General features: G+C 39.7%; 1 protein-coding gene across 2 annotated transcripts; it reads left to right on the plus strand.

Annotated features, from left to right (window-relative positions):
* Window positions 1-352: 352 nt before the first annotated feature.
* On the plus strand, window positions 353-11,011 carry LOC142337421 (dihydrolipoyllysine-residue acetyltransferase component of pyruvate dehydrogenase complex, mitochondrial-like). 2 transcript variants are annotated; one of them, XM_075386627.1, is made up of 5 exons: window positions 353-374; window positions 4,195-4,443; window positions 4,786-5,550; window positions 9,773-9,946; window positions 10,469-11,011. In XM_075386627.1, the coding sequence occupies exons 2-5, from the start codon at window positions 4,201-4,203 to the stop codon at window positions 10,787-10,789; spliced, it is 1,503 nt and encodes a 500-aa protein (XP_075242742.1). In that variant the 5' UTR covers window positions 353-374; window positions 4,195-4,200; the 3' UTR covers window positions 10,790-11,011. The 2 variants fall into 2 exon arrangements, with proteins under 2 accessions (XP_075242742.1, XP_075242743.1); XM_075386628.1 differs by lacking the exon at window positions 353-374 and adding an exon at window positions 4,042-4,107 and having other exon boundaries at window positions 4,197-4,443.
* The last annotated feature ends 11,548 nt before the right edge of the window (window positions 11,012-22,559 follow it).

Consider the following 22,559-nt stretch of genomic DNA (forward strand, 5'->3'; position numbering starts at 1 on the left):
ATAGCTGCTAGTATAACAGCCAGTGATGCACCCATAGCTTGACATACCATATGCTGTTACATTTAAAATGGAAATCTGTAACAGCTAATTTCTGGAGCTTGAGTAGATTTCTCGGATCTATTCGGTTTCGCCCCCCCCTCCCTGCTTAGTGGGCTTTTATTTTTACACCCCCGACGGACGTGCCATTTTTTACATAGTAACGTGGTATATAACAACAAATAATTTGTATCTGGGGGTGTAAAAAACACTGGGGGGCGAAACAATAGATTCGATTTCTCTTAGAGTAAATTCTTTAGCCTCTCCATCCGTCACATTGATATAAAAACTGTTCACAAACTTTTTTTAGCCTAATTGTTGTGATAAACTTATTAAATAGATTTGTTATGGCAAAATCCTTGTACTGTGGACCTCCAATGGGAGGGTTTTAGAGGCAAGGTTCGGGTATGGTTCGTTAGAGTCAAGGTCCGACTCATCACATCAGGTCGTATCATTCTAACAGATTTCTTTTTTAGAACAATTTTTAGTGTTTTTGAATGTTAGCAGGCTCCGTGAATGGGATTTGATGCCAACCATCTTCCTTCATCACATCAGGTCGTAGCATTCTAATTGATTTCATTTTTAGAGCATTTTTTTGTGTTTTGAATGTTAGCAGGCTCTGTGAATGGGACGTTTTGATGCCTACCCTCTTCCCTCCAGCTGTTCGGAGGCGTCTGGTGTCATACATGTTATAAATATTTGCACGTGAAATGCAGTGGTCTAGCCGCAGCGAAAGATTGGACCGAAAACTTCAGCTGCAAAAACTGCTCTGAGATCACCGCAGCCACCGAAACAGCAATCGCAACGCCGGCACCACACAACGCTTTGACCGTTCCCGACACTGCACTCATAGATCCTGCAACATCGCACGCCCCCGAACGTTCCGTCGCCGCAGCATCGAATAATTTTTGGGACCACTTCCAGCCTCATCACGCGGTAACAGTGCGCGAAATATACCGCGAGGTCGTCACTTGGAAGCCCTCGTTCTTCACGCTCGGTAAGAACAAGACAGGGGAACAGTTCGCCGAAGCCCTTCACAGTGTCCTCTCCCCGATTGCCGTAAACACGGATAGATCCGATATATCTCTGACCCTCTGCATGATACTTCCGCACCTAATCCTCAGTCGAACAAAGAACACGGACGATGGATCGAACAATAAGACCATCAAGCGTAGACTGCAAGCATGGTACAGCTGCAACTTCTCAGAACTGTTCTGTGAAGTGAAGGCAATCCAAATGAGAATGAATTCAAGGAACAAACAGCAGCACTCTGACCTCAAGATGTTCAACGATTTCATGTCTCGTGGTAAGATCAGTAATGCTATTCGCGTTCTTTCGAATGAGCACAAAGGCGGCGTGCTCGCACCTACCGATCTCATAGACGGTACACCGGTCCTCGAGATTTTACGCGACAAACATCCTGAAGGCCAACCCTTGGAGCCCAACTGCATTCAGAGCGAACATCCACGCACGCTTCCCTACCACTCTGCTGTGTTCGACAAAATCAGTGCCAGACTCGTCCGAAAGCATGCAATGAAGACTCATGGCAGTGCCAGGCCTTCAGGTCTCGATGCCGATGACTGGCGTAGACTACTTTCTGCTTTCGGGCAAACCTCCACGAACCTGTGCAAGCTTGTTGCCAAGTTTGCTAAGAGGCTGGCCACGTCCATAATACCACCGGATGATTTGATTACATACAATGGTTGTCGACTAGTGGCTCTGGATAAATGTCCAGTTGTGAGACCTATTGTTATTGGTGAAGTAATGCGTCGCATCACCGGACGCATAATCGTCGACTGCATCAGGCAAGATCTAACATCCCTCGGTGGAAACATGCAACTGTGCCTGGGCCAGAAATGTGGCATAGAACATGCCATACATTCGCTTCGCCACAGTTTTGATGATCCCGAAAACGAAGCAATTCTTCTAATTGATGCCAAAAACGCTTTTAACGTGCTCAATAGACGAACAGCTTTAGAGAACGTGAAAGCCTTATGCCCATCTTTGCATGTTGCCTTACCAAATTCCTACAGCCACCCGTCTCATCTCTACATCGGTAAGTCGACCATACTGTCTCAGGAAGGTACGACACAAGGCGATCCCCTTGCGATGGCAATGTATGGAATCGCAATCCTACCCCTAATAACAAGACTTCATAATGACTCTTTGACAAAAAATGGTATGCTGATGATGGTAGCGGGTTCGGTAAGTTAGAAGTTATCAGGGCACTCTTCGACAAGCTCACTGAGCTCGGTCCCAAGTATGGATATCTTGTCAATCCTCCGAAGTGTCAGTTGATAATTAAGCCAGGAGGCGAGCGCCAAGCGTCAACTGTGTTTGCAGGCACAAATTTGGAAATCACGCAGGGCGCTCGAGTCCTGGGATCAGTTATCGGAAGCTCTGAGGCCAGTAAAAATTTCCTGAAACATGCAGAAACTAAATACACAAAAAGTTCAGACAGAATTGGTCAATTTGCTCTCACCTCTCCCCAGAATGCCTATGCATGTTTGACGAAGGGGGTTGAACAGAAGGTGAGCTTCCTTTCGCGTACTACACCTTCCATGGACGGGGTTCTGGACAAGGTGGAGGAGCGGCTGGGCCGAGTCAAACTGAACATCGTCGGCAAAGAAGTAATCCAAGAGGAAAGAAAACTTTTTTCTCTCCCTCTCAGAATGGGTGGGCTTAACATCGCCCTCCCACAAGATCTTCACAAAAATCTTGAGCAATCAGTTGAACTCTCAAGACCATTGGCGTCATTCAATAATATTCAACAATGTGAAGTAGAACAAACCAAGATCAGTCTCAGCCAGAAAGCAGACAATCAATGTGAACTCATCTCGAAAAAATCCAGAATCGAAAACAATCTACCAGAAATGAAGTATACCATCCAGCTGGCCTCGGAGAAAGGAGCATCAAGCTGGCTTAGCGCGCTTCCGTTGTCAAAACATGGTTTTGACCTCACGAAGACTGAGTTCCGTGATGGAATAGTACTTCGCTACACCTGGGAAGCGAAGAACACGCCAGCCATATGCCCATGCGGGAAAGAATTCAGCCTCACCCATGCCCAAAGGTCAGCCTCACCCATGCCTCATCCATTGTGCCAAAGGCGGTGATACGCACCTACGACACAACGAAATTAGAGATGTGTTTGCAAACCTGATGGATGACGTTTGCCACGATGTACAGATAGAGCCAAAACTACAGTCGCTCGATGGAGAAATTTTCTCGAGTAATTCCACCACCACTGATGATGACGCTCGACTGGACATCAAGGCAAACGGTCTGTGGGGCTCCCGCTTTAATCGCACTTTGTTCGATGTGAAGATTTTCAACCCTCATGCGAAGAGCTGCCCTAAGACCATAAAAGATGCATACAAATATCACGAGAGCAAGCGAAATAAGTACGAAGAGCGAATCCGCGAAACCGAACACAGCAGCTTCAATGCACTGGTTTTTGCTTGTTCGGGTGGTCCAGGTCCATCAGCATCGCGCGTTATGAAACAACTCGCAACCAAGATCAGCGAAAAACGCGGAGAGCCGTACGCCGACACTATAAGCTACATCCGAACGAAAATCAGCTTCGCACTTCTGAGGAGCTGTGTTCTCTGCTTGAGGGGATGTCGTGCCCTCAAGCCTCGTGTTCTCAGTGAGACTTCGATTAGCGCCGTCGTGGAGGAGGGAAGGCTGCACTGAGTATTTGGCTGCTTATCTTTATTCATTTGCTTATTCCTTGATGTTCCATTTTTATTTTAATCCTTCCATTCTAGTTCCCTATGTGTGCTATATATATATAGGTGCTTTCCTCTCCACTTGTTATTTATTTTTGTGACTGGGCCGTCTTTACACTGTCTGGAGGGGAACAGCTTGGAGTGCAGCATCCGGCTACTAAGTGCTACTCATCATGCCCTTTTTTTCGACCTACATCCATCGATGCCGGATGGTGTACACGGCCCTTTAATATTAATATTTTTGTTCACAAACTTTCAGATACTATTTGCCCCTTATCATCAAGAGAAAGTGCCTCTAAAGCTTTTCTAGCATCTTATGCGTTAGTTTCAATGTTAGCGCCGGGTAAGTTTTGGAAATTACAAAGTTTCCTAATTTAGTTTTATCTATAGGTTTGGAAGTGGCTCTTGTGTTTTGATGTGGCCTCATTTCAGATTAATGATGCGTTCTGCGTGCCGGCATACTGGACGTCTTTTGTTCAGATCGTACTCATCAAATAGTAACTGCCGCCTTCGACGATGTGAGGGGCTAGTTTCACAGGTCTCTTTGGAGAAGAGAACGCTCCATAACTTCTCAACTGTTTCCATTTCACAACATATGTCTTCGGCGTTTCTTGCAAATGGACACGGCTCAAGTATTTGCTTCAGCAGAGCAATGTCAGACTTTCCAAGCCACATTAAAGTGAGTAGCAGAGTATGAAAGGAAATTGTTTTTAATCAGTATTCTTCCTGATGTAGCCCATGAAAACAAAAGAACCAAGACAGCGAGTTGTGGATCTATTCTGTTTCATACCGGCAGTGGTTTTTATAGCCCGAAATTATAGCCCTCATTATGTTGTTTTATCCAGGATGCGGGGATTTGTAATAGAGAAAGAACCAAACTTTTTTTAATGTACCGGAGAGTTTGGGGGGGGGGGGGGGTAAAATCAATATGGCGAAAAGTGGGGATGGGGCTGACAGAATCAGAATAGTAACTAACCGAGTGACTAGCAACAGTGCATAAACATAATTTTATTTACTTTAGGTCACACTGCCTGCTTTATCGCCCACGATGGAGACAGGGTCGATCGTAAGCTGGGAGAAGCAAGAAGGTGACGAAATTGCAGAAGGTGATCTTTTAGCAGAAATTGAAACCGACAAAGCAACTGTTGGATTTGAATCGTCAGAAAATGGGTATTTGGCTAAAATAATCGTGCCTGCTGGATCAAAAGATATCCCTCTTGGAACTTTGGTGTGTATTATTGTTGAAGACAAAGCCGATATCGCGGCTTTTGAAAGTTTTACTGCTGCCGATGCAGGAACACCGGCTGCTGCTCCAGCGGCTCCAGAACCAGCCGCTCCAGTTTCAACGGCAGTAGCAACAGATGCTCCGGTAGCACCTAAAGCCGGACCACCAGCACAACCTGAAAAGGCCCGTATATCATTTGGCAGAGATAAGTTTGCATCTCCGCTTGCTAAACTTCTTGCCAGAGAGAAGGGAGTTGACGTAAAACAGGTTCAAGGAAGTGGCCCAGGAGGCAGGGTAATTGGCGGCGATGTTGCTGCGGCTCCTGTTTCAGCTCCACAGCCTGTGGCATCCGCACCATCGATATCGGCCGCACCATTTGAAGATATCCCATTGACCTCAATGAGGAAAGTGATTGCAAATAGACTTACACAATCCAAACAGACGATTCCGCATTATTACTTGACAGTGGATGTACCCATGGATAAAATAATGTCCGTCAGAAAGAAGCTGAATGCAAAATTGACAGATAACAAAATTTCAGTCAACGATTTTGTTATCAAGGTAAGAAGTGTCATAAACTGCCATCACCCTCGTTTCTTCCAAATTCAGGACTCATCATCAGTAAAAAAAACCTTTTGACGAAAAATCTGAATGCAAACAGAACGCGAAGAACTCGATCCTTTCTGGGAACGAATTTTAAAGTATTGAATGAATTACCACAAAGACTTCGAGAGACGAAACGAGTTTCAAAAATAGATCAATTTCTCATTACAACCCATTTTATTAAAGCGGTAATTATTTTTGAGTAATTTATTTTTATTATATCATCTGCGAGGCTGAAAGGTTAGTGTGGATAAATTGCTGTACTCCTAACAACCCATTGTTTGATTTTTTAATGACAATTCAATTTACATCTTGCAAAAAATTAACGTGCAATTCGAGTTGAGCTAATGTTCTGGTTATTAATAGCCGCACAGCGATAGCTGGGGCTATTATTGGCCTTCTCCTGGTTTTTTACAATTCAAAGAATTTGAATTGCATTGGGGCGCTGTCTTTTTTTAAGATCTGTTCAAACATTTTCATGATTTTTGAAGTCAAATTGGAATAGTGATTTTGGTCACGCCGAAACAGTGGAGCGAAAGAGCGAGTTGTTTTGCGGCGAAATTTTTTCGCTCTAAATTTAAAGTAGAGAGAAAAAACGGTGTTTGAACTAAAATTCGCTTTCTCGCTAGTGGTTTTTTGTTCACATGCGGCAATTTCACTTTGATTTTGTCGATTTTGTTTTTTCGATTTTTTTGATCGGATTTTTTTCTCAATGGTTTTCCCAATGCATTCATAGTCCGTTCTAGGTCTAGTTTTTTGTTCAGTCGTTGAAAATTCTTTGAATTGTACGTCAGGACTTGTCCTGCTATATTTTTTTAATTCGCTTTACCTTTTGATCACGTTTTTCGTTTTGCTTAAGTCAAAGTGAACTTTATTTTTTCGTTTTGCTTAAGTCACAGTGAACTTTATTTTCACAGTGAACTTCTGACATACTTCCCTCACTGTTTTAACTAAATGGATTTCGAATCCTTTCTTTGAATTACGCAATGTAGTGAATCCGGTCAAAGTCAAGAGAGCAAAACCAAAAGATCAGAAGAAGCAGGATAAGCATATACAGCGCGGTCATTAAGTCATAGTGCATTAAGTTATCAAAGTTCATTTAAGTGATTGCTAGCTGGCATTAGTATTATGCCTAATAGCGTTCAGCTAGAAGCTGAGTTAAGTGTATTTTAGAATCCAACCGAATATGCAGAATTTGCACAAGACACTTTGACCCTCACTTTGAACAATTCTGTCAATTTCTTTCTCTTTAATTTCTTCTTTTTCTGGTTCAATCCCAATGTGCGTCATGCTGGTCAACGGCGGCTTTTTTCCGGCAAATTGCTGGCTATGTCCACATGCAGAAATTTAACGTCTGTTGTTTTTATCGGGTTTTCAAAGTTTCCTAGCCAGTTTTAAGTCTCGAGTTTTCGAAGAACATTCTGAATCGTGGCTCAATACTTTTCTGCTGTTTTTTCCACTTTCTAGTGAAAAAGGTTTCTTTTTGGTCTGTCTTTTTTACTGTTTTTTTATACTGCCGATCTACGAATCTATTGCGGCTATTTTCTGGCAATCTGCCAGCTATGTTTTATTAATAGCCGCACAGCGATAGCTGGTGCTATTACTGGCCTTCTCTTGGTTTTTTTACGACTCGAAGAGGAGTATTGGTTTTCTTAAGTTTTTTTTTACCGGAAGTACTATTCGTTCAGACGCTGTTTTGACCTAAAAGCGAAAGTGAGAAAAATTGACTTGTGAACTACTTTTTTCTGAGTGAGAAGATTTTTAATCATGTGCTTCAGTCATTGAATGACTTGTTGACTTTGAAAAGCAGTTTTTGTCTGAATGGCACATATATATTTTCGTTTTTAGCATATATATTCTTGTTTTCGTATATACATAATCTCGTTTTTAGCATTTTTTTTTCGTCTAAGTGGCCCAGTTTTTTGCTTTTAATTTCGTCTTTGTAGAATTGTTTTTTATTCGATGCTATTTTGAAATGTAAACCTCGGAAATTTATACCAAAGTGTATTGCAGAGCCTGAAAATGTGTTTCAAGTTCAAAATTGGCACATATTTTTTATTTTTTTAGTTAATTTTTGGCTTTTTTCTATTAATTTCTTCATTGTTTGGATCCTTCAGCCGTCTTTCTGTCATAAATCAGTTAATATGGCAACTTCTTTTTGATAATTTATTTACTAAACTCCTCTTTCTACATCGATTTTTTTCTATAAAATTGTACATATGCAAAGTTTTTTTCCCATTTTTCTCAGTTTTTTGTCTGTATTTTGGTTTTAATTACTAGAAATAGTCTTGTTGTGCAACATGAGAGACCTTAATTTCGTTTCAATAGAAATTCCATCATTTTTTAGCGTTAAGTTTTTTAAAAATATTTTATAATTTTTATCATAAATGCAGTCCATTTTTCATAATTTATTTAACCATTTTTTGCAAAATGTTTCAAGGTTCATGTTTGAGGTCTGATTTTTTCTTTTTTGTTCTGTGCAGGAGGATGGATCTTTGTCTCAGATGAGTCATTGTCTTCTATGTATCGAATGCTGAACAATGGGGTGTTTTCGTTTTTCTTGATTTTCTTGAATTTGATTTTTAACTTTCAAAAATCAAGAATAAGTCTTTGTTACGGTGTTCCTTACATTGTGTCTGTATTCTTAACATTATAGTTTGTATCATTCAAACTTTGTCTTCGCTCCTCCGTTTATATTGGTTATATTGATTTTTTCAGTTACTAAAAATTTGAATGATTTCAGCTTTTTCTTAGGTTTTCGTCATATCTTTGGTTTGCAATTGGTTTCATTCTACATAAGACAGTACTGAGAGTTTTCGAGTAAGGCTGTTCCAAAATTTCCACCTATTACTGATTATTATAATTTTCTTGCGGCCTTGCTATTGTTTTTAAACATTTTTTTTGCCTTTGAATATTATTCTGTTGCTTATGTCTTTTCTATGATTATTTTAATTTTTGAATTAGTATGTTTTCTAGCATATATACAACAAAGAAGAAGTATATGTTGTTTTTGTTTTAATTGCAGTGATTAGAAACCTAATTGTAGTGGTTTTCGGATTCTTAAATTGGAGTTTTCTTTTTTGAAAAATTTAACCTAGTTTCTAAGTTATATTATTATCATCTGCCGTTTGCTTTTGCGATCTTTTTGAGATTAGAATCATGAATTATGCGAGGGCAATTGATAACCTTGTCAGGTTGTTGAGGCTATCAGTATTTTGACCATCCTAATTGTTTCGAACTTTTTCAACGTTACCAAACGTTTTCAATTATATAAAATTTTGCCGTTTTTTGTTTCCCTTGGTGACAGTGGTTTAAATTTCACCAATTTTTTTTATCAGACCTGAGGAGATAATGAGTTAATGGTTTAATACAAAAGGTAGTGGCTTCAGCTGGAATTACGGTTTTTTCGTGAAGTTTTGAGGCTTCGAGTTGCTTCCGGATTTCTTCCGGCTATGTTTTTATTTCGTCGTCGCGATTTTTGTTACGACCATATGACGTCACAGCCACCTTAAATCTTCTTTTTGTTCATTCGTTCATGCAATTTCAACTGAAGTGCGTGCGTGACGTCATTTTTCGCTCTTAGTGGAGCGAGTTTTTTGTTCATTCGCGTAATTAAATTTTTGGTCACACTTGACTTACCTCACTCAAAAATGACTTCCTCACTTTGAAATTGACTTTCATTTACTTTAATTCAGAGAGATAAGGTCAAATGGGTGTGTGTCACTGTAGATGAAGGTTATTTGAGAGCAGCTAATAGAGGCAGCAAAAACTTCAATGAAAAGACGAATTTTTTTGGTCTGTCTTTTTTACTGTTTTTTTTCGAGACTGCAGATCTACGAAGCTGTTGCGACTTTTTTCTGGCAGTCTGCCTGCTATGTTCTTGTAAATTGTACCTTTTTAAAGATTTTTGTCATTTTTAAGCAAATATTTTCAACGACCCATCTTTAAGCAAGATGATTTTTTTGTAGTTCCGACAGCTATTTGCCCAAATAAAGGTAGAAATTTGAATATGCGAAGGGTTCCGAAGTCTAAGAAAGTCTCGAATATTTTCAACCCTGAACCCGTTGAACCCTTATCTGAACAAGCATCGTGAAGTTTTTCGCTGTAACAGACTTTGGACAAGGACAATGGTTTACTAAACAACTGCTTCTTGAAACCAACTTCAGACATGTCTTTTCAGGCCTCGGCGTTGGCGTGTCTGAAGGTGCCAGAGGTTAATTCTTCCTGGCAGGATTCATTCATCCGTAAGTACAACTCTGTGGATGTGAGTGTGGCAGTTAGCACAGACAGTGGCCTCATCACTCCCATTGTGTTTGGGGCTGAAAAGATGGGCATGAAAGCAATTGGTCAAAAGGTATGTATCATAACCGCAAGCTGAGCACGATTATTTATGTATGTTATTTTATAATGATCTTATATTTATATGATCCTAACATCAGTAATACAGACTACTGACCGGAATAGATTTTTTAAGTGACTGAGATGAAAAAGTTCGAAAAAAGAGTGCATTATACAAGCACTGAATTTGCTCATTTTCATGCAAAGACAATTGTTTGCAACACTTGATAACTTAAGCGTGAATTGGATTTTGAAGTTCTGTCTATAAGTGTTTTAATTGGTTTTCCTCCGATTTCAACCAAAAGGTTAATTGAAAATTTTAGCTTAATGGCTCCGAAAATTGGTTTCGCCTACTCGAGTTTTGGCCTAATCTACACCACACTTGGGGCTTTGAAAATTAAATTTGACACTAAATAAGTACTGTATGATACACAAAGTACTTGGAATCAATTGTGTGTTTTGCAACTCTTTGCTGCTTAAATCTTTCATGTTTCATTTCAAAAGTTTTTAAAACCAAAATTGTTGTGTATTCCGACAGGTTGCCGAACTGGCTGGAAAAGCAAGAGAGGGAAAACTGCAGCCCGCTGAATTCCAGGGCGGAACCTTTACAATATCAAATTTGGGCATGTTTGGAATCGACAGCTTCTCAGCCGTCATTAACCCCCCACAAGCGGCCATTTTGGCTGTTAGCGGTGTCAGGAATGTCGTAGAACTTGACGACGATGAAACGCCTGTCAATAGTCAGAAAATGTCGGTGACCTTGAGTTGCGACCATCGAGTTGTGGACGGTGCTGTGGGTGCTCAATGGTTGGCTGAGTTTAGAAAATTATTGGCAGATCCAGAAATGATGCTATTATGAAGTCTCCAATAACTCACGAAGAGATAATTGACTAAAACAGCTTTTGTGATTATTACAATTTCTCTTTATTAATCCTAACGTGCAAATTTCTATGTGAAAGTTGACATCTGAAAGTGACGGCACTTAGATTTGCGACATTAAAGTTGTGTAAATAAATTGAGAGCGGTATACTGAGAGTAGTGTATGGCCTTTATTTTCACGAAATTCTAACTTCGAATACTTTGTAGTTTTGGACTGATCTAAAATGACTTCTACATTTGAAACCAAAATTCGCAGATAAAGAGAGAACATGAAGAGTAATTAACTGGTATTAACTGAAATAGATTTGAGTTTCTGCAGCCGGTAATTCTGATATAATCATGTTATATCATTAATAAATATCAAGCTGCAAACATATCGAATAATGGAAACTAGTTGATATGGTCGCATCGTATTAATAGCTTATGCGTTGAGCGTCAACGGTACTTATGTCTTTTTCAAGACGTGTTAATTATGGCAGTCATTAAGCAGTTGCCAATTATGAAGACTGCATTTGAAGGCTCTTATATTTTGTTTGAAATTTGTTTCGGCAGTTAATTATAGGTTTAATTTTCAGGCAATGCATGTGTGAGCGATCTTAAATGCCGAAGCGCAAAAACACCTCAGCTTCTACCAGCCGGACCAGGGACTCCCCGGCTGGAGGTTCGGCAAGTAAGCGACAGAAGTTAAGTACCGCCCAAAATGTCAAAGCTTCGAAACAACAGAAAAACAAAGTGCGTGAAGAGCTTGACCAACGGGACGCCATTTTAATTGACGATGCCTTGGACCAAACTTTTAACAATGACAAATATGCTAGCTTTATCAAACCACTGCGAGATATTACCAAGAGTTTCGACTATGATCTGAGCGATGCGTTGACCCAGTTATCCGACGATATTTTATCCATGAGTCAGTCAAATCTTCCTGTCAATTTCTCAGAAGCTGCAATTATTCTGCAAGGATGCTGCAATATTTACTCCAAGAAAGTTGACCACCTGTACAACTTAGCCTACAGTCTTAGTAAACAAATAAGCGAAGCGGCCAACAAACAACGAGAAGCGAGAGAAAAAGCTGAGGCTGAAGCAGAAGTTGAAAATGATACGAATGAAAGCAGTTCTGATGAGGATAACGATACCGCTTCAGACGTTGAAGGCGAGTCGTCAGTTGCTCTTGCCAAGGTCAAGAAGAAAGTGGTATCAGCTGAAATAAAATACAAGGAAGCCGTTTTTATGTCTAAAACCCCCAAATTTCATGAAGAGTTCCTCCCGTTGCCATTTGAAGAAGTGACCGGGCCATCAACTATGCTTAAAGATGGGAACACAGAAGACACGGAGGAGGCTACAACTCAGAATGACGAAAGCAGACGTGCGCTTGACGTGTTCTTTCAGGATAACAATAACATAACGTGCAATTACTCTGTTTATGACAGGCGGGAAGAAATTATAGGCAAGAGATCCGACTTCTATTCCCAAACTAGCTGGATCGAATGCCAAGTTCTTTTTCTATCTCAAATCGACGTGCCTGACAAACTTGTGCACAGTCAGCTAGCAATAAATACTGGTCATGCAGATCCGTTTGGCGATTTCAACTTGGAGCGTCCGATTAGAGTTCTGACCCCTGGAAGCTACCACAGTTGCATCAACTCTGCCGCAAGTCCAGCATACTCCGGTGCAATGTCGCATGAAGGAATTGCTGCCAGACCAGAGAACCTAGAATTGGGTATCACGTCGCCAGCAGGAAGTGTTGGTGATCTTTCGGTTCGAGGAGTTGAAGCCAGCACCCCATTCTCAGTAACCCCTGAGAATGAACAGAGTTATCAAGTGGTGTTTGATCGAATCAAGAAGGAGTTTCCAAATAATGACTCAGAAAGTGTAGCTTCTAACAGCCAACGCATGCACGAAAGTCAGGGAGCGATCTCGATCAAAACGGAACCGATGACCGACGGAGATAATATAAACGATTTTAGTCGTACTTCTGGAGTCCACTCTCTAAACGGAACCAGGACCTCTGTTTCGTCACCGGTATTCGAACGGACTCAAGATCCTGATTTTCTGCGAACACCTCTTGCTTTAAACGCCCAGAATGGCGCGGATGACATTATGAACCTCAGTGACGACTCAATTGAACCAGAGATAGTTAAACCCAGGGATACAGAAACGGGTACCGAAGTGAATGCTGCTACTTCAAGCGACAATCTTTCGCCGGGGAGTTCCGGCAACATTAGAGACGAGAACAGCAATATAATCAGCAATATTAAGAATAAGCAAAGCGTATCTCAAGCGCTTTCTGCGTTTGCGGACTGCGTGGAACAGAGTCAACTGAACAATGAAGAAGACAATAAAACTTTTCACACGGCCAATAAAGAAACAATGAACTTAATCAGGGTCATTACTCACTCAAGATACCCAGAAAGCGACTTTTTAATGGAAGGTCCGAGTTCATTTGGATCATCTGTAGCAAAAGAAAAGGATAATAAAGGGCAGAGTTCGAAGTTCATATCAGCGTCGGGCGAACTGCACGCAACCCCAGTTCGTACCTCGTCTCGTATTAGGAAACAACAGCTCGAGAAAATAGAATGGCCGGAACAGTTGTTTGTCGAGGGTTCTCCTCGGAAGAAAGAGCGCCTCGATGGTGCATCCCAAACGGAAGAAGAAAAACTGAACAGACTTGAAGCGAACTTGCACGAAAATTCCATGTTTGATCACGGTACCGGTCGCTTTCTTTCGGACACGGATTCCTCACAGCCTCTTCGTACCCAAGAGGGCAACGAAATAAACGAGGAATGGGAAAAGTTTTCAGATGTTTCACACGGATGCTTTCCGTCAAATCGCAAAGACGATCAAAAAGTTGCGTTTGAAAACCCTCATACTGTTGACATGGATCTAGAAAGACCTCTTACACCTCTAGACATATCTCCTATGCACATTTTGGACAGCCCTGTTGAGCGGTTCCCAACTCCAGAACAGTCACCCGAGCAACTGAGTTGTTCCCCGATTCCGGATGCCGGTCACGATCAAGAGCAAATTGATGATCAATTCCAAAACATGCAAAGTTCCTCGAGTGATGGTCAGAACATGTCTTTCGATGCAGGATCTTCAATTCACAACGAACCACATTCGGATTCTCAGGTATCTCTATTCTCCAAATGGGAGGACAAACTTATGCCTATTTTAAAGTCTCAGGAACAAAGACCAAAATTTGACATCGCTCAAACCAGTCGTAAAATTGTACAGAATCTGAAAGAAACTAACAGCAGAAAGATGGCCTTCACTAATTTTTTCGAAACAAATGCGGAATGGTTTGAGGTCACTAGAACTTTCGTATCGTGCTTGGGTCTCGCTAGCACAGGCAACATTGAAATATCGAATGCTAAAGAACAATCTACGTTTGATGTTAAATTGACGAAAAACCAAGAAAACTTCACATGCAAAGAGTTGATCGATATTCCTGCCACACAAATAATCTCGAAACCAGTGACTTGCAATTCAAGTGAAATTAGCAGTAAAACGAACTCTAATCGAACGGATTCGACTGTCAGCATTCCACGAACAACAGGCAAAGGTCGCAAATCACAGAAAACCAGAATAAATTATTCTGAATTTCTAGAAGATGAATAATTCTTTTACAAAGTGGATGAATCAAATGTTTTACAAAGCAAACATAGTGTCAGTTTAAAACTGACTTTTATATATAATTAGTTATTTGTTCGTAGTTTCCAGTTTAGTTTAGTACGTTTTCCACCGCCAATTCTTGTACGTATTTTGTTCTACGTCTAAAATGTTATTATTCGTTGCTGGTCAAGTGGCAAAATTGGAAATAACACCCGTGTAAAACCCACCTCTTTGATTTGTTTTCGGTCTTTACTTTTAAAAAATACGTCACTCCTGCAAAGTAAGGTCCTTTTTCAGACAATAGCGCAAATTCGATTGTCATTATTTTATTGCTGCATTTCCTTTAATATTAAGAATTCTGAATAAATTGAGAACTCTAAAAATGACCGATTATATTGTAGTCTCAATTTTCAGGTAAAATGAAAACCGTCTCAAGTTAGATTAGTGTACAATTTGAGTTTTAGTTTCTATGCTGTTTTAATCGCTTCGACAGATATCAGGCTGCCAGGCTATTGTTTTTGCGCAAACATTACGATCCTGCTAGTTTGTTGAGTTTTTGTCAATAACTTGTACAGTTTGTCCAGAAAAATTTGTCACGTATTGTGTGGCCCATTGAAAATTTCCCGTTAGGTATTTGCTGTATATTAGTGCGCAGCCATTATGTACTGGTAATGATGGTAATACACGCATTTAAATATAATCGTCCTATGTGCCGGAATAACTATCCGTTCGTTTCTAGCAGCGCTAATACTACAGATCACCCCAATTTTGAACAAGAAAAAATTTGATTGAAAAGAAAAAAAAGGCGGTGAATGGTTAATAAAATTATAAAAGAAGTTAAAAAGTAAAAGTTAAAAAGTATAAGGAAAAATTAGTGTTGTCCACGAATGTAATTTCCGAGTTATAGTCTTAAAATGTAGAGAGGCATGGATCATCGTCACCAATGATATTCATCACCGTTGCTTTTTGGTCACTATGTTTTTAATCATCTTCTGTCGTCTTGTTGTGTTTTGCTGTTCTCCAGTTAAGTTAATTCATTTACTGTGTTAACCCGTTTCTTTTTCGATTCTTAAAATTTAAGCTGAAGTTATTTCAAGGTGCTTTTGTGCAAATGCTTTGCTGAATTGCTACAAACTGCTTTCCTCTGATTTTTTGTAATTGTATCTTCAATACATACTGGCATCTCCAGTAGTCATTGCTCGTTCGTTTTTCTTTTCCATTGGTCTGCATTTTTAAATTTCAAAAGTTTCGTTTTTTTTTTGCTTTTTTCATGAAGAGTTCCTCTCTGATCAAAATGTTTGTAGTTTTTAGCGCTTCTTTTGTTATATAGTCACCATGGTTTTTTTTGGCAAGTATAGTTGGTAGCACAGTATATTTGGTTGTCCCTAATATGGTGCGCTTGTTTCGAGATCTCTTATTTCGTTTGGAAGTCTTCTGTGGTGGAGTTTGTGACCTCCGATTTTTCTGACACGATTTTTTCTGCTTTTAGTGCAAATTTCAGATTTTTTCAAGTCTTAGACATTCTGGATTTATTTGTGACTCTGGTTTTTCGTTCTGTTAGGCAGTAATCCGTTTTTCCGCCTTTGTACGTTGTCAAGTGGTCAATGTTTGCCATTTTACTTGTGTGGTTATATTGTTTGTATGGATGTGGTCTTTTTTGTTTACTTGCCAATTGTTCTGGGGGTCTTATTGGTGTTTAGTGATTGGTTTGATGGGTGGTGTGGATACCTGTTGTTTTTTCGGCTGAATTTTTGGCTGCGATGTTGATTGTTGTGTTGTTGGAGCTGGTTGAAGGTTGGTGGGAGCGGGGGTAATGACACTTTGGATTTGTCTGGTGCTCACGGTTCTTTGTTTGTTAAGTATCTTGGTGTCATCAGTCGCAGTAACTTCAAATAGAGAGAGCATCTTTTAACTAAATTTAAAAAAACTGAGGTTTTTCTCACTGCGAAAAATAGTAATTAATGGTGATGGTGTGTATATAGTATGGGAACTATAAAAACTGAAGGTAGCCTAATTACTAATTTGATTGTGTCGGTTATATAATATACGCACTGGATTACAATTTTGATTCCGCTGATCAACGTGTCAGGGATTTTTGAGCGACTGTTGAATAACTTGCTGAGAATTGGTAAGCTCTTCATGTTTCTCTGCTTATACGTAAGTTTTTTTTAACTTAAGACCGATTTTCAATTCACTTTTTACAAAGGGGACACGTTATTTATTTATTAGTACTAGGTCTGGAGAATTGATTTTTGTGTTTCAAAATGGTCTTGTGTTGTAATTGCTCTTTGTCTTAAATATTTTGGCAATGATGTCATAAAATATCATGTTATTGTAAACGGAAGACATACTTTGAGACAGATGGTCTTTACGAGCGGACGTATTTCTTATAAGGTGCTTTTTTGCATGGTATAAGAATATCTAGATGTTCAAACAAACGAAACTTTTTTGTTGAAGAAAATATGACCATTTAGAACTCTGAGTATTGCAAGATAGAAAGCTGATGCGCATTCTATAATTTTAAAAATTGCAAGATGAAAAAGTAAAAAGGAGGGGTGATAATTTTAAAATACGTATGCAAGGCGGGAAGCCCTGACAATTGTCTTTCTCCTTTGCCCGATGTGTTTGGAAATGCGTCACACTAACACTGCTGCCGTGACCCGTGAAGCTGGGGCGACAAGTTTGGTGACTGAAAGGAGATTTTGTATAAGATGTTAATGGGCATTATTATATGGTGTGTCTTCTTAAAAAGGTGTTGGTTTCTTGGATAAGGGTTAAATGAAATGAGAGGGAAATTGGAGAGTTGTAGCAGCTGGGTTAATGGAGTGTGGGAGCAACAAGCCATAGCTATATAGCGTATGATTATTTTCAATTTGAGTTTTTAAAATGTTTTTTTTTTGCGACAGGGTATTGAAGTTTGATTGGTTTGCATGAATCGCATTGCAACCACCCATAAATTCAAATATTTACCTTAAATCTTGTTTATTTCGGACGGAAATAGTATCCCATATCTTTGACAACGTTTTGATAAGTTGATAGTCATCATTCAAATGTTTTATCCTCGGATGATTTGAATGCATGATAGATGAACTGGGTCAATGAACGTTTTTGGAGACTTTCTTCTTTGGCGGCTGAATTTAACAACCAGATTCCGTAGCCAAAGTTGCATGCTAGCACTTGATTCCAACGAAAGATAACTTCATTTTCTTATTCTTGGATGGCTTCGAACGGCGATTCCAAAATTAGTTCCCAGGCAAGAACCGTTGCTCGGTTGATTTGCTACAGTTTTATAGCAAATATGGTATGGTGATGATCCTAGGCATTGGTCAACCTGTTTGGCAGACAATGGTGTCAACTCCATATGGTTCTCAGTTATTGCAAGAAATGGTGCTTCTATGCTCCATCTGGTTGTCATCTGCTCTAATTTTTTTAGCAGCTTTGCATCATAGGACGACATTGTTGGGATTGAGAGTCTGTCGGCTGATTTTCTTTGTTATGGGCAAACATTTTCTAATATAACCATTAGTGAGTCACGAGGCTTTAGTGACATCGGTAAATGTTTTTGCAAGGGAGTAGGGATAAAGGTCAGCAAAAAGCGGTGAGCGGGGAGGGTTGTGCAATGTAACTCTTGACGCCTGCGTATCGTAGATTAAATACTGCTGCAGCAGCATAAATGTAGCTGCTGATTTTATAAAAGCATGTAGTTACAACCTCTATGTGGATGTTTAGTTCGACTACTTGGAACTGCTCCTCAATGGCCGCCCAAGCTTACCCTTGCGTACGAATGGTCTACATTTGTTAAGATCATTGTATCAGTAAATCATTGAAAGGGTTTATTTCTTTAACAACGCATAGATTTAGGCCTTGCAGCCAACTTGTACACAATATTATTTGGACGATAACCACAGAGTAGAAGAGGACTTGAGTCACTCCAAACCTGCTAAATTTTGATTACATTAAAAATCATGGGTTGAAACCCATCATCAGAAAATATAAATTTGGGACAAAAAGTGTTTAGGTAAAACAACACCTCGAACGGAAATTTCAAAAATTAAGTTATTTCAGATCCCCAAAAATTCCACAATCCGCTAGACAAGTGAAACTTTTGTGAAATTTTGAACAAGGGAGAGAAAACGTAAGGACGGGGAAAATGAGCGCAATATAAACCTTAAGTTCACCAATAAATGCCATGAATTTAACGCTTCGATTGGAAGTATTGTGATGCCAGCTGTTATTACAAAGCTTTTTTTCTAATAACTAGGAAATTGCGGAAACTTCTAGCAACCCTACCCGTTACTTTTATTTAAAACTCAATTCCTTCAATACACATGGGTTCGACTTGGTTTTTTGAAAAAGGGTTACCAGAAAATCTCTTAGTCTAATTATTAAATACACTTATTTAGCTTGCATGGTTTTCTCTAAGATTTGGTTTGAATAACAATTGAGTCGAAAGAATTTAATTATAAGCGCCGGCTTGATATTGAGTAAGAAGTCAGAACAGTGAAATTTAAGTTTATTTAAAATCTAATACTGAGAGTTTTTCCGCCTCGGGGTGTTGGCACTACATGTTACCGATAAGCGTTCAATATCTGATTTGTATAAAGTACAATGAACTTATTAAAAACGACCAACGAACTCTTAACTACCAAGCTAGAATAACTAAGCGAAATGACTCACCAGAATCTTAGATTGTTACACCTCTCCCTTCCCAGAGAGAGCACGTCCACGTGCGGTAATAAAACGTCGTAAGTAAAGAGAAAAGTTATAAACCAGTTGAAATTATAATAAGAAAGCCAAACAGTACCAACTATTGAAATTTGGGAAAAAAATTCCCAACTCTATAATTTTTTTCATTAGTCTACTGTTTAGTTTTCGTCGGAGGAAGACGACGACGATTGGCTAGAGGCCAGTCTCTTTCGTGGCTTTTTGTTCTTAACCTGGTTTCTGCGTTTTTCATCGGTAACTACAGCCGAGTAGATACTATCAATATTTGCTTATAGCAGTTCCAACTGCCTCTTGTTATTGGTACCGCTACTTCCCGACGACGCGAGTCTTGCTTTGTTTCTTTCATTTCTTAGTCGATCATTTTCTCTCTTTAGTTTCCCTGTTTCGTCTTTTTCAATTTTTAAGGCTTCTTGTAGTTTTTTATTACTTTTTTCCCGTTCCAAAGAATACTGGGTTTGAAGTATTTCTTCATCCTTTGTAGTAATTTTAGATTTGAGTTCCTCCATACTTTCCTTGAGGTTTTCATTTTCCGTTTTGAAGCGTTTCATTTCCATTAGTAAAGTCTCGTTTTCTTTCTCAGCTGACCACAGCTGTTGGGTTGATCGATGATGATTTTTTTCGCAAAGTTAATACCCCGTCTTTCAAAATTGCATTTTCTCTCTTTAAAGCACCAGCTTGCTCAGGAGTCAGAAATTCATCAAATTTTAGGAGTACCAACTCCTGAGTATTTCTGATTCTTGATTTCGGGTCATTCTGTGGGAAACACCTAGCTTTTCCTCCTCCAAGGTTCTTTTGTATAAGCATAGGAACTCAGTCTGTCAAACTGAAGGCAATAACGTCTTCCTTGAGTTCCGGCTTTACTTCGACTTTCTCCGAAAAGTCGTTTTCCCGCGCAATTACAGTAGTTGAATCGGCAGGTGAGGAAGGCCGCGCCAAGGACTCTTCTCTTGAGGATCGAACATGTTTTAATTGGACATTGTTCTGTTGTCACCGAGCCAAGATTGATATCTGGGATCTCTACATAGAGAGGGACACATAAATTAGGAATATCGGCATCGAAAGGACCCCTAGTCCTCTCGAGTTCCTTGGCCCAACTCCGTTTGTAAATAGGGCTAAATAATGATATTGAATCATTATCAATCAACGGGCTATTGAGAATCCCCAAGAGATCGGTCGTTGTGGTTGTTGTTGCTGTTGAATGCCATTCTAAAGTAAAATCTAGATCGTTCTAGTTTCATATTGTAGAGCCACTATCCTTTCTGTAGGATAGAGGCTCTCTCTCACTACTTTAGGAGGCACCGCCTTCAGCAGTGGTTGATTCGGAACACTAGAAACAGGATTGTGTAGTTGCATTGTATCACGTCAGCGTCCATGGTCCGGACAAATGGAGCAAATGGATTCATAAGCGAGGCGACGGTACGAAAAAGACGCAGTACGTTAGAAGTCGAACTGAAAAAACAATTTTTAGACAATATATGAAAACGCCAAGTATCGCAAACAATGTTAACTTAGAGAAAGTAGCTTTTTCAGCCCAATACCAAGAGCATGCAGCTAAGTTTTCCGCGAACTTTCTAAGATTTTCCATGTTGGTAAGCCAGATAATTCCGCTTGTAAGTCGGGATTGAAAGGGCTTAAGCCAGGATGTGAATATTTGTTACCTGCTTCTAAGTGAACCTCTCTAACCGCAATTGTCCTGCGTGAATATTTCAAAACGCGTGCTCTGGCACTTTTTTTGTAAATTTTCTTATGAAAACAATCCTGCCGTGTGCAGGGAGGGTAGATGGTCAGCAATTTGACTAAACACACTCAAGGAATCTGGATTCCGAGCGACAGAATGGTCACTTCCATAGAGCATTCAAATGCCTTCAGCAGTTTTATACATATAAGGCGCAGTAGGATCACAAGATGTTAGTGTATAGTTAGGGTAGACTACATGAGTGATGGGATTCATAAATTTTTTTTTCGTTGAATTATCCATAATGGCAGGTACATCCTCAGTGCAATAAGGAAAGTCAGCTATATGTACTGCTACCTTAGCACATTTAGGTACATATAACACAGCCCCAGCTTTCTCTGCATGAAGTCCCACCATAGAGTCTGCCCCATGGAACAAATTGGGATCGTCAAGATGAGAAGCAAGAGATTGTAATCCGTTTAGAATCGTTTGTCTCGTTTTGCAAATCTCCTGTTTGATGATGGAGTTCGAGCCCTTGGTTGTTTCTCCGCTAATGTATTCCGCTTCTTTAGATCTTATGAGGACACAGTTGCCATCTTCATTGAAACTGAAAATAGAATTCATTTCACATTGTCCATAAAAATGAGGCAGATACGCCACTGAATCATGATTAAAATCTGAGCCAGGAAACATGCATGAAGTTTTCTGACCCATAGGATCCTGCATTACAAGCGACCATGGCTTTGCTGTTTTGTCTAGGGAAGCAATCAATTTTCCTATCACTATTTCTCCAAGAATTGCTACCGAGCCAGATTTTACTCAACCCGTGGGTGTTTTCCCTTCCACACCATCAGCCCATCGATAGCCAATCAGCCCTCCTCGGTTGAATCTAGCGGTAAATTCAATGTATTTTTGCTCCCAAGCTTTCAATTCTCGACCATCGACAATGAAATTTTCCAACTTAAATTTGGAATTGGAAAATCCTGGCAGTGTGAACCCCTGGTTCGTCCAAATAGCACGACAAGTCCAAGTTTCAATTGGACAGAAAGCTGAGATCAACCTTGATTCTTCTGCAATGAATGTTGCATCATCTAATCTGGCTGAATGAGCAATTTTTCAGTTTAAATATGAAGCACGGTACATACAAAAACTCAAATCAATGTCAACTTCCGCTGCCTGTAGTACTAAACCACCAGAAGTTATATTTCCAGTATCTAACTCATCAGGTGAACACCTGTCGGAAGGCATCAATGAACCTTTCTTTGTTGACAAAACTTGTTCAATGTCGTATCCAATCAGTGTTCCCGTTGCTGACAGACATTGCAAATGTCGCCACAAGTATCAAGGTTATTCTCGCCCTAGGCATCGAGGCAAATTTTAAAACCCTGGTGACCTCGCCATTTCAGTTGCCCGTCTACGAAGCAGAGTTCTATTAGAACCACATGGCTCTGGTTGTTGAACTTGATTAGACCCCTCATCAGGTTCAGGTAAAAGTAAGTCATTATGATTTGACTGTATTTCAACATCTTCTACACTAGGTTGTTCGGTTGTCTTTTTAGAAAATGCAACTTGTTTATCTGAGGGCATTTTTTAGAAAGAGAAATACGTTTCTCTTTGGAACTGTTGTTACAATGTTTATTACAATCATAGTGCGCAATGCTCTTTTTTACCATTATTAGAATTTTGCACGATAAAATTGACATCGTTAGTTTTCTTTGTGATAACATACGGACCACTTCAA

The sequence above is a fragment of the Convolutriloba macropyga genome, chromosome 4 (genome assembly GCF_964194025.1).
Source record: "Convolutriloba macropyga chromosome 4, txConMacr16.3, whole genome shotgun sequence".
Classification (NCBI taxonomy): Eukaryota; Metazoa; Xenacoelomorpha; order Acoela; family Convolutidae; genus Convolutriloba; species Convolutriloba macropyga.

Excerpts from the sequence above, each read along its gene's own strand:
- LOC142337421 (XM_075386627.1), top strand. The coding sequence starts at position 4,201 with ATGATGCGTTCTGCGTGCCGGCATACTGGACGTCTTTTGTTCAGATCG. Across the intron at positions 4,444-4,785 it reads ACTTTCCAAGCCACATTAAA|GTCACACTGCCTGCTTTATC; the intron begins GTGAGTAGCAGA and ends TATTTACTTTAG. Across the intron at positions 9,947-10,468 it reads TGAAAGCAATTGGTCAAAAG|GTTGCCGAACTGGCTGGAAA; the intron begins GTATGTATCATA and ends GTATTCCGACAG.